At 36.6% G+C, this 12,720-nt stretch overlaps 1 gene segment (V, D, J or C); it reads right to left on the bottom strand.

Moving 5' to 3' along the window:
- Positions 1-10,822, bottom strand: part of LOC104871741 — a 445,981-nt gene extending 435,159 nt beyond the window's left edge. Inside the window, 2 exon segments of the C gene segment in view lie at positions 10,317-10,607; positions 10,739-10,822. Of these exon segments, the coding sequence occupies positions 10,317-10,607; positions 10,739-10,784 (337 nt within the window).
- Positions 10,823-12,720: the final 1,898 nt, after the last annotated feature.

Genomic DNA, 12,720 nt, shown 5'->3' with positions numbered 1-12,720 from the left:
TTTGTATTTTTTCATTAAGTTTATTGATACTCTTTAGGTGTACAGTTCAGTTACATTCATCTTTGGGATCTTGTAACTTTACATGATATATATTGATTCTTATTTTTTCCCCATGCACCTTCCCTCCCTTCACCCCCTCCACCATTCACTATTTATGTTTCTATTTCTTCCTTTGCTCATATTCTTTATTTTCCCTTCTTTCCTTTCCCCTACCCTTCCTACTTCCCCTAATCCTTTAGCCCATTTCTTCTTATTTTACATTATCAATTATAGTTTGAACCTTATTTACACTTTTAGTTTTCACACCAGAGAAATTATTCAGTATTTATACATGTGCATCCTATTTATTTCACTTAAGAATATGGCCTCAATGTGCCCCCATTTCTACAAATGTCTCTAACTTCTCATTCTTTATGGCTGAGTAGTACTCTATTTTATTAAAAAAAACCCACATCTTCTTTATTCAGTCTCCAGTTGATGGGCAATTGGGCTGTTTCCAAGTTTTACCTATTACAAACTGTGTTGCTATAAACATGGATGAGCATATATTTTTGTAGTATGATTCATTTAATTCTTATGGGAAGATACATAGCAGAGGGATAGCTGGGTCAAAAGGAACCTCAAATCCTAGTTCTTTAGGGTATCTCCATATTGATTTCCACAGTAGTTGCACCAGCAATGGAGAAGAAAGGGTTCCTTTCTTCCCACAGCCCAACTAACCTTGGTTAATTTCTTGATAGCAGCCATTCTTTTTGGGGTGAGGTGGAATCTCAGTGTTGGTTTCATCTTCATCTCTTGAATGACCAGTGATGTGGAACATTTTTTCATACATTTATTTGCCATTTTATTCCTTTGTCTGAAAAAAGTCTGTTCATTTTAGATGCCCATTTTTGAATTGAGCCTTTGTATTTGGGAGTTTGATTTTTTTTTTAGTTCTTTATATATTCTAGATAGTGGACCTTTGTCAGAGGAACAGCTGGTAAAATTTTTTCCCACATTGTAGGTTGTCTCTTAGCTCTGTTGATGGTTTCTCTTGCAGTGCATAAGCTTTTAATAAGATGAGATTCCAGTTGTTGATTCTTTGTGCTAGATTCTGTGCTACTGAGGATTTTTTCATAAAGTCTTTTCCTATGCCAATGTCTTTGAGAGTTCAACTTCACTTATCTTCCAGCAATTTTAGTGTTTCTGTTCTAATATTTAGATCTTTAATCCACTTTGGTTTTAGTTCAGTGCATGATGAAAGACAGGGGTCTAGTTTTAATCTTTGGCAAGTTGAAATCCAGTTTTTCTCACTTAATTTATTGAAGAGGATATCTTTCCTCCAGTGAGGATGGTTGGCTACCTTTGCTTACGTAGCTGAGTATGTCTGAAGTTGTTTCTGCATCTTTTAATCAATTCCACTGATCCTCAGGTCTGTTTTTTTGCCAGTTTCATGCTGATTTTAGCACTGTGGCTTTTGTAGTACAGTTTCAAGTTGGTGATTGTGATATGCCCTCTCATGTCTTTGTTGCCTAGAATTACTTTTGCTATTGTAGGTGTATTCTGGTTCCAAATGAATTTTTGTACCATTTTCTCATTCTGTGAAATATACTGTTGAGATTTCAATTGGGATCGCATTGAATCCATAGCTATCTTCCTGAAAGAATTAGAGGCATCATAGTAAAGTAATACACCTATATCCATGATTATAGCAGCACAATTCATAATAGCTAAAGATTGGGAGTAGCCTATATGGTCATCAAAAGATGAATGGTTAAAGAAAATAGGGTATCAATAGTATGCAAAAAATGAAGTATCTAGGAATCAATCTAACAGAGGAAGCAAAAGACCTGATAGCTACAGCACTCAAAAGAAAAAAAAAAGAGATCAAAGATGATATAAGAAAATGGAAAGACATCCCTTGTTCCTGGGTAGGAAGAATCAACATAGTGAAAATGGCTATACTTCCAAAACTGCTATATGGATTCAATGCAATCCCAATTGAAACCCCAACAGTATATTTCACAGAACTAGAGAAAATGATACAAATAACTCAGCTGGATAGAATTTCTATTGCTAGTTTTTTGAGTAATCACCATAGGGATTTTCATAGCAGTTGCACCACATAGTTTAAATTCCCACCAACAATGTACATGGATTTCTCTTCCCACCCAGCTTTCCCAGAATTTGTTACTATTTGATTTCTTGATAATAGCCATTCTTTCTTGAGTAAGATGGGATCTCAGTGTTGTTTTAATTTGCATTTTTAATTGCTAAAGATGAACTTTTTCATGTATTTATTGGCCATTTATACTTCTTCTGAGAAGTGTCTATTCATTTCAATTGCCACCTTTTGATTGGGTCTTTTACTTTTGGAGGTCTAATTGTTGGCAATTCTTAATTTATACTAGATAAATTAGTTCTGTGTCTGAGAAATGGCTGGAAAAATAATATCCCCATTCTGTAGGTTGTCTTTTCACTCTGTGGGTCGTTTCATGGCTGTGCATAACTTTTTAATTGAACATAATTCCATTTCTTAATTCTTGGTGTTATTTCTTGCGCATCTGAGTTCTGTTCAGAAAATCTGCTTATATTAATGACTTCAAGAGTTTTACCTGTTTTATCTTCCAGAAGATTGTTTCTTTTTCAATATCTAGGTCTTTGAGACATTTTTATTTTAGCCTACTACATGGTTAGAGATATGGTTCTAGATTCAGTCTTCTGCAGGTTTACAGCACCCAGTTTTCCAGGCACTATTTGCTAGAGAGGCTATCTTTCCTCAAGCATATGTTTTTGGCACCTCTTTCAAAGATCAGGTGGCTTTAATACACCTGCTTTCCTTTCCATGTCCTCTATTCTGTTCCATTGATCCACATGCTATTTTTATCCCTGTAGCTTTATAATAGAACTTGAGACCTGGGGTTGTTATACCTTCTGCTTTGCTTTTGTTGCTCAGAATTACTTTTGCTATTCTGAGTCTCTTCTATTTCCACATGACTTCTAGGAGTGTTTCACCTAGTTATGTGAGACATTCAGTTGGTATTTATTGTGTTTGTACTAAATCTATATATCAGGTTTGAAGGTACGGCCATTTTGACAATGTTGGTTCTGCCTGTCTAGGAGCAGGGGTTGTCTTTCCATTCTCTGATGTTGTCTTTGATCCCCTTTTTCAGAGCACTGTGGTTTTTTTAATTGTGGAGGTCTGTTACTTTCTTGATTCAGTTAATATCTAAGTATTTAATTATTCTTAATGCTATTGCGATTGGTATTTCTTTCACAGTGGTTTAATTACTGATGTATGGAAATGATGTGTTTTTTGTGATGTTGATTTTGTACCCTGCTGTGTTGCTAAATTTGATTATTAATTTGCTGGCATTTTTTAGGCCTTTTATGTAGAGGGTCATATCATTTGCAAATAGTGATAATTCAACTTGTTCCTTTCCTACATATATTTCTTTTATTTTTTCTCTTGCCTGATTGCTCTGACTAATTTTTTGAGTACTTACTGAACAACAGTTGCAATCTATATTCTTGTTGTGATCTTAATTTTAGTGGGAAAGCTTTTTTAAATTTCTTTTTTATTAATATTATTGGTATATTTTAGGTATACAATATAATGTTATTCATCATTGGAAATTTGCACCTTCACATAATCTATCTTGGTCCTTATTTTTCCCCCATCCCCGTGCCCTCTCTTCAACCCCTCCACACCTGCCTAATTACAAAGACTTTGTTTCATTTTTTCCTTTTCTCATATTAATTCCATTCCATGTTTTTACTTCCCCCTACTCTAGCCACTTCTTCTTTCTCTTTGTCTCCTTTCTTCCCTTTTCACATTTTCTATTAGACCGTTTAGTCCCTATTAACATTTTCAGTTTCTCACACCAGAGAACTATTCGGTATTTACACCTGTGTCCTGTTTATTTCACTTAAGAGTATGGTCTCAATGTGTATCTGTTTAGCCATAAATGTCCCTAATTTCTCATTCTTTATGGCTGAGTAGTACTCCACTTTATAGGAAAACCACATCTTCTTTATCCAGTCTCCAGGGGATGGGCTACTGGGCTGTTTCCAACTTTTAGCTATTACAAATTGTGCTGCTGTGAACATGGGTGCGCATATATTGCTGTGATATGATTCTTTTAATTCTTTTGGGAAGATACTCAGCAAAGGAATAGCTGGGTCAAATGGGACCTCTAGTCCAAGTTCTTTGAGGTATCTCCATATTGATTTCCACAGTTGTTGCACCAGTCTACACTCCCACCAGCAGTGGAGCAGGGTTCCTCTTTCCCCACAGACATGCCAGAACTTGTTATTGATTGATTTTATGACAGTAACTATTCTTTCTTGGGTGAGGTGGAATCTCAGCATTGTTTTCATTTGCATCTCTTGAATGAGCAGTGATGGTGAATAATTTTTTCATATGTTTATTTGCTATTTCTACTTCTTTGAAAAATATCTGTTCATATTGAGGCCCATTTTTGAATTGGGTCTTTAAATTTTGGAGGCCTGGTTTTTAAAAATTCTTTAGATATGCTAGATAGTAGATATTTGTCTGAGGAACAGCTGATAAATTTTTTCCCCACACTGTAGGCTGTCTCTTCACACTGTTGGTGGTTGCTCTTGCTGTGCAGCTCTTTAATAAAAAGAGATCCCACTTGTTGATTGCTTGCACTAGTTCATGTGCTACTGAGGTTTTGCTCATAAAATCTTTTCCTATGCCAATGTCTTCAAGAGTTCTACCTAACCTCTCTTCCAGCCAGTTTAGTGTTTCTCTTTTAATATTTAGTACTTTAATCTATTTCAAAAAGACTGTGATCATTTCAACAGATGCAGAAAAATCATTTGACAAAATACAACATACATTCATGATTAAAAATCCTACAAAATATTGGGATAGATGGTCTCTACCTTAATCTGATAAAAGCCATCTATGAAAAACCAACAGCCAGTATCACACTAAATGGTCAAAAAAATGAAATTCTTCACACTAAAATCAGGAACAGGACAAGGATGTCCACTGTCACCGCTCCTGTTCAATAAAATTTTGGAAACATTAGTCAAAGCAATTAGACAAGAGAAAAAATAAAGATAGGAAATGAAGAAGTCAAATAGTTATTTTCAGACAGCATGATACTCTATATAGAAGACCACAAGAACTCCACCAAAAATCTTCTAGACTTAGTAACCAAATTCATTAAAGTAGCTGGATACAAGGTCAACACACAAAAATCAATAGCTTTCCTGTACATGAAAGACGGACTCACTGAGAGAGAAATGGTGCAAACAATTCCTTTTATAATAGCATCCAAAAAATTTAAATACCTATGAATCAACCTAACAAAGGAAATCAAAGACTCCTACTTTTAAAACTATAGCACTCTGAAAAAAGAGGTCAAAGATGATATCAGAAAATGGAAAGACATCTCTTGTTCCTGGGTAGGAAAAACCAATATAGTGAAAATGGCCATACTTCCAAAACTACTCTATAGATTCAGTGCAATCCCAATTGAAATTCCAGCAGTATATTTCACAGACCTTGAGAAAACAATTCAAAAATTCATTTGGAACAAGAAGAGACCTAGAATAGCAAAAGCAATTCTAGGCAATAAAGACAAGATAGGGGTATCACAGCCTCCAACTTGAAACTATATTACAGAGCTACTGTGTTAGAAACAGCATGGTACTGGCAAAAAAACAGACCTGAGGACCAGTTGATCAGATTAGAAGATGCAGAAACAGCTCCAAACACACTCAGCCACCTCATCTTAGACAAAGGAGGCAAACACCCTCAGTGGAGGAAAGATGGCTTTTTAAATAAACTGTGCTAGAAAAACTGGATTTCAACTTGCCAAAGAGGGAAAGCTTTTAACTGTTCTTCATCTTACATAATTTTGACCATTGGTTTCTCATAAGTGCCCTTTCTAATTCTCATGTTAATGTCTGCCAGGAAAAAGCCTATTGATATAATAGGTGATAGTGGGAGAAAGAAAAGTCTTGAGAAGCTGTTATTCACTGACTTTTAGTGGAAGGAAACTCAGAAAGCAAGTACAAGTAAAGTTCCAGTGTCACTTTTTTTTAATATGGAGTCTTACCTGGTGACTAATGGGAAAATCCAGTTAGCTACCCTCATCTTCTATTTTATCAATTAGCTTAAACATCAATCTTTGATAGTAAAGGAAAAATTTCCACATAGCTTATGTAGCAGAAGATGGAAAGATGTGACCACCACTAAAAATCAGGGGTGTGCCAGGACAGAGGAGAAATGATCTATTTCCTCAGTAGAAAGAGAAGTAGTTGTAGAGAACATGGCATTTATAACCATGTAGAGAGATGCGGACCAGATCCACAGCAACAAAAATAAAAGGTTAGAGCCTGTTGTGCCAGGTACTCTTCTAGCAGGTCAGCAGCCCCAGTTTTAAGAGACATCAGGGTGTTTAACTGTGTGACTGAATATTCAAGAAGATAATATTTCTTCTGTGCTTTCAAAATGTTCTTTCTCTCTTTCCCTCCCCGACTTCTCTATCTTTCTTATGCCCATCCTTTACTCCAGTATATGTATGCAATATATTATATCAGTGATATCATAAATTAAAATACTGGCCTTAAATGTTATAGCCATGGATTCAAAATTCAGTTTTATTTTCATAACATCCTGGCTATTTAATCACAGACAATGTTATTTGTATTTACACTATGCTAAAGTTTGAGCTAGACCCTTAAAATATTTTCTTATTTGATTATTGGGACACTTTCTCATGTGATGAGTATGGTATGGATTCCCAGCATACAGACAATTAAACTGAGATTTAAAATGTTGATTAACTGCTAGGCGTGGTGACACTTGTGTGCATCCCTATAACCCAGGTGTCCTATGAGGCTGAGGCAGGATGGTCACAAGTCTGAGCCCAGTCTAGGCAACTTCGTATTTAAGTGAGATTGCTTTAAAATTAAAAAGGGCTGGAGATGTAGTGCAGTAAGAAAGCCCTGCGTTCTATACCTAGTACCACAAATAAAAATGTTGATTAACTTTTCTACTAAAATTCAGTTGATGATAGAGTTGAAATTTAGACACACATCTGTCCAATGAATAAATCTGCTCTCTTAGATGATTTACATTGGTTTGCTTGACAGAAATTATTTTTAATGTTTATTTTATTACAACTAAATTATATGGCATATGATAATAGTCTTGCATAATCTGTGCTGCTTGGTAAATATATAAGCAGAGAAATTCCCACATAAAACACTTGAAGAAGTTAGGAAAGTAAGAAATGATCTCTGTTGGTTATAATAAATATTTTCTGTAAGATACAGTTTACAGAATTGATTTTGTTTTTTTAGTTTCTATATTAAAATTGATTTTTAAAAAGTTAATAGTCTACTTTTAGAACATATTTAGGTTTACAGAAAAATTGAGCAAAGAGTAGAGAGTATTCTAATATAATCCCTATACACCCACTCACAGAGAATAAATTGATTTTTACACTTCCACCGATCAAATAGAATATAAAAAAGCTGATGTTTTCCACTATCATGTCTTCTAATGCTCCTGACTTTTTAACGAGATGTTAGCGTGTTCTCACAGTGTTATATATGGATAGACACCAAAAGCAGAGAAAAACAGGCACGATGCAGTGAATAGAGGAGGCTACACAGGCCTCCCATGCACTGCAGTCTGCACTCAGGGGCTTGTGACATGCTAGTTCCGATAGCCTTAGCCTTGTTCAAGAAAGGGGCTCACTCTCACAGCCTCACCATTTGCTCTTAGGCTTGATCTGCTGCATGACTTGGATAATCTTGTGCTTGTCCATTCAAAGGCTAAGGGAAAGCACATCCATATAGTTCTATTTAACAGTTAGTGAGGTCCTACCTTGTGTTACAACATGTCGATGTATTGCAAGGTAACCTATAATATCCATCAGTAATTCACTATTTTATGGCAGATAATTGCATAACTAAAATTTTTTTAAAAATTAAAGAACAAACACTCCTGTGTCCCCTGTGAGACAGGAAAGCAACTCATACATGTGTGTGTGTGTGTGTGTGTGTGTACAGGAGAGCAACTCATGATCTGCTCCAGAATTTTGGCATTTGGTGAGAGTTACATTGATTACAATTTAACCTTAGAGCATAGGAGACCAATGTAAATGTTTGGAGGCATAATACTTTTTAGCCAGGTGCTTGGTGCAGTAATAGCAGGAAATACTGTTGCTTCCTTGAATTCAACCTACAAGTAGACTTGAGTTTCTTGGAGTGTTTGGATTTTCTTTTCTATGTAGTATAACACTGGGGTCATGTCAAAGGAGGGAGTGAGATTATAGGTTTGATACTTTTATATTTTTGTAACAGTTAATGTCATTAACTTTTTCTAAGCCTTGCTTTGTATAATTTGTGTTGTTGAGTGGAGTGTTGTATAAATACCAGTAAAATCAAATGGATGGATAGTATTGAGCAGGTCTGCTAAATCTTCGTCGCTTTTCTGAAAACTTATCCTAGTGTTTACTAAGAAAAAAGGGTTAAAATCCCCAAGTGTAGTTATAGTTTTGTCCTTTTCCCCTTTAATTCTAATAGTTTAAAATATTCTGAAGCTTTGTTATTAGCTACCCACATCTTTTTATAATTATGTAACTCGTATTTCTATAGTCTTTCTTTTTCTGAAGTTTAATTTGTGAGACATTATTATAGTCCTTCTAGGTTTTTATTAGCATTTTAATGGATATTTTTTTATTTTCTTATTTTTAATCTGCATCATTGTATTTAACATGGATTTCTTTCAGACTCCAGTATCATTCCTGAGAAAAACTAGGACTTTTGACACCATGATCCTGAAACACATCTTTGCTGTTCCCAAGATTCTTGCAAAGTTGAGTGTATTCTAAGCAGAAAGTGACTGGGCCATTCAGATAAGGGTTACCTGAGAAACTCTGGGAAATGGGCAAACTAGTATCATCTGAAGAACCTGCCTTCCTTCCCATGTGTGCTCAGTCCTTCTTTGAAATGCTGGTCATCCTATGGAAAAGAGAACTATTGGGAATTAAGAGAGCTAATGCTGTCACTGCGATGTGGATAAATCTCCTCCCTGCAGAATCCCAGAGCTGAGCTGCTGCTGAGTGATTCATCTGACCCCTCCTGCTAGAGCTGGTGGCTGACACTGTTGGCTGGCAGGATTTAAAGTCTCAAGTGCGGTGCTATTGACCTGTATGCATCTCTAGTGGTATTTGGCCAGGCAGGGCTGTTGACCTTGTTTACATGCTCTGTGGGATTCTGCCAGAAAGTGCACACAGTTGGACTCAGTCGTGCCTCTTGTGGCCTCTCCCTCACTATTACATTGCAGTTAACCCTGTGCTTCCCTGTTAATACCTGTGCTTAGTGTTAGTAAACCCTATCTCTTACGCAATCTGTCTCTGGATATTTTCTTCAGTCTCCTGGCAACTTATTCAACTGCCCCCGCACACCAGGATTATGGATGAGACACATCTCTCTTTAAATTTGTATGTTTGGACCATTTGTATTTACTACAGTTATTGATATAAGTAGATTTAGGTCTATCATTTTATTATCAACTTTCGGTTTGTACCCTTTATTTGTGATCCCCAGTAGTACATTGAAAATTTTACACAACAAACAAACAAAACATGGTGTGCATGTATCATTGTAATAGGATGTCTTTAACTGTGGGGAAAATACCTAGGAGAAGAGCTGAATGAAGAGGAATTTCTATTTCTAATATTTTTGAGGAATATCCAAAGCCTGCTTAATAAACATATGAATGATAATTGTCAAAGAATTAAACATGTTATTGTAATAAATGACTTTCTTTTGAAGGATTTTATTAGGAATATATTTTTAATCAACACAATGTTTATACATGTTTGTGAGATATAGTGTGGTGTATCAGTTCTTGTGCACAATGTATAGCTTCGTATCAAGGTAATCGGCATAACTATTAGTTCAGATATATATCATTTCTTAATATAGTAGCTATTTTGAGAAGGAACAGTTTGGGGATGATCAGGAGAAAGATTAGTATTTCAGTGCTGGTTACATTAAATTGGAATCTCTAGAATTTTATATCCCTACCCAGAAGGAGAGCATTCATGTGAGTCTCTGTATTCTACATCTTATCTGACTATGACGCAGCAGTAAAAGAAGGAACTCATAGGAGTTCTTTTAGGAGCTGACCAGTCTTCCTGTCTGATTCTCCACTCTGCTCACTTTCATCACATGAGAGACCTTGCTAAAAACAAGTCAGGCTGTTCCAAGGAGTCACAGAAAGTCCCATGTCTCATGAAGTTTTTGTTCAGCTCCCCCAGCAGCCCTGAGAACTGTGTCACTCAGGGCACAGAAGTACACTGCTGCATCACTCCAATGGGCTGAAGCCTTCTCCAGGTGGAAAGAGGTTTTGCTCTTCTTAAACTCAGCCTCAAAGCTTTTGATGCCTTTAACCTGAGAGGGCCCTGCCACGTACTTGAGGAGAAGCTGGAGGCCTTGGCCGGGGTGCTGGACGTACCAGAAGAGATAAGGTGTTGCACCATAGGTATAGTTGCACCTCAGCAGCACAGGGGCTCCTTCAGAGACAGTGACGTGGCGGTCAGGCTGGGCCACTGACTGGGCTCCGCTTCCTCCTGCAACATCAAACCTGCATCCGTGAGATCAAGACTGACCTACCTGTATTAAGATAGTGTTTCTTTTTAGATTCTGATTGGGGAGATGCTCCTTCCGTGGAGGCAGGAACAAAGACCTTGGCATTACTTACTCAGGGTGAAGGGCACTCCAAGGAGGAAGATGGTCACTGAGAGCATGGCTGACCGGTGAGCAGTCTGAGTGCTATTCTAGATCTCTCTGAGTAGAAAGAGTGCCACAGGATGCTGGGTTCTTACAATAGAAAAAGCTGGGCTTCGGGAGTTTTGTGTTCAGGCAAGGTCTACAGACTAATACCGAAAGATGCTTCCTTAACAATGACTACTCTGGTGTTGATCCTATTCAGAACACTCTAAGTGTGCTGTGAAGGGAAGAAGCTTGCCAGAGTGAAAGAGAACATGGTTGCAGAGCCTTTTTCTGTTTAGGCAACATCGTCCCCTGGTGGTCAAGTATAGAAAAACAGCAAACCTTACGGTGTTTGTGCCATTCTTTCAGTAGTGCAATCCGGTGAAAGTATTTTCAAGGGTCTGCTTATTATGAGGTGATTTTAACCTTATAAACTAAATAATATCATTTATATGAGGTAAATAATATCATCCTTATTTTAAAAATAAGGAAGCTGAAGAACGGAAGAAAAGATGCAATTCGTTCAAGATCACAGTTAAGTGACAGAACTGGAGCTTATCTGAGTAATCTGGGTGAAGAATCCACACTGCAGATTTCTCACTCTAGCCTTCCAGTGTAGACATTGCCCTTACTTAACCGAATCAAAATCAAGTCTTTAGGAAGTTAAATAATTCGCCCAAACGACACAGGGTTAGGATCAAACTCCTCCTCTCCAAGCTCCGTTCCCCTCCAAGTTACTTGATACAGTACTACTCTGCAGTTTCACAATGACAAATGCTCAAAGAAAACAGGAGAACAGGGACTAGAGAAAGTCCTCCATGGATTCAGCAGTGTAGGGATGAAAAGTAGAGGAAGTGACAAAGAAACCTCAAATTGTAGTCCAGAGAGAATCAAGTACAAAATCAGAAGCAGCTTGGGTTTTCAGAAGGTAGAAGGAGTTTTAAGAAAAAAATAAATGGTCAAGGGAGTAAATATTAAAGAAATATCTAGCAGGAAGATGACTTCTCAGTCTGTTGCTTTTTTTAACAGCACAGTGATCACCATTTGGGTTTTCTTTTTTTTTTAGCAGAAAATAAACTATACTGAAATGAGGCAAGGAAGAAAAATTAGAATGTGGAAATCTCCATAGGGATCATCTGAAGAGAAAAAAGACATGGCAGAAACTAGATGGAGATTTGGAAATACTAATGGAATTTTTAAAAAAGTGACACATTTATATGCTTTTGGAAACAATCTATGAACTATGTATGATTTAGAATTCTGGGAAGACAGGATGAACATGATCACAAAGGACCAAGTTTTAGTATGAGGAGCGGTTGTTTCAACAGTTATTGAAATAAGAACCTGTTTAGATTTAGGTAATGCTTTGGGGATGTGAAAGTAAAACTTTGAAGCATCTATTATTTTGGAATGGAAGGGATTTTTTGTTTTATTAGAAAAATTTACTAGTATATGTGCTACATAGAGGTTACATTCATACATAGAGGGGTTGATGCACACACATATTACATCTTTATCATTTCGGCTCCCCACTCCCTTTACCCTCACCTCTCCTCTGCTAGATCCCTATCCCATCCTGACAGAGCCTACTCCTCTCTTTCTTAACACGGCTTTTGTATTTTGCTCTTTACTTTTTTTTTTTTTGTTTTTTGTATTTTGGGCCTCTCATTAGAAAACACATAATATTTTGGCTTATTTTTGACTTTTTACTTAAGTGTTAAACCTCAAAATCCATGCATTTTCCTGTCAACTACTCTAATTTATCCTTCTTTATGGATGAGTAGTATACCATTCTGTGTATATATACTGTGTTTTCTTTAGTAATTCATCTGTTGGTGAACATATAGACTGCTTCCATGATTAAGTTATGGAGAATCATACTGCTATACCCATTGTATAATCTATAGCATATGATGTTAGCTCTTTTAGGAAGACACCCAGGAGAGGTATAGCTGGGTAAAATGGAATTTC

Source organism: Fukomys damarensis, unplaced genomic scaffold, assembly GCF_012274545.1.
Source record: "Fukomys damarensis isolate Sample0158 unplaced genomic scaffold, DMR_v1.0_HiC HiC_scaffold_17, whole genome shotgun sequence".
NCBI classification, from domain to species: Eukaryota; Metazoa; Chordata; class Mammalia; order Rodentia; family Bathyergidae; genus Fukomys; species Fukomys damarensis.
Note: the sequence above shows the minus strand (reverse complement) of the source record. Positions and strands in the feature narration are given on the sequence as shown.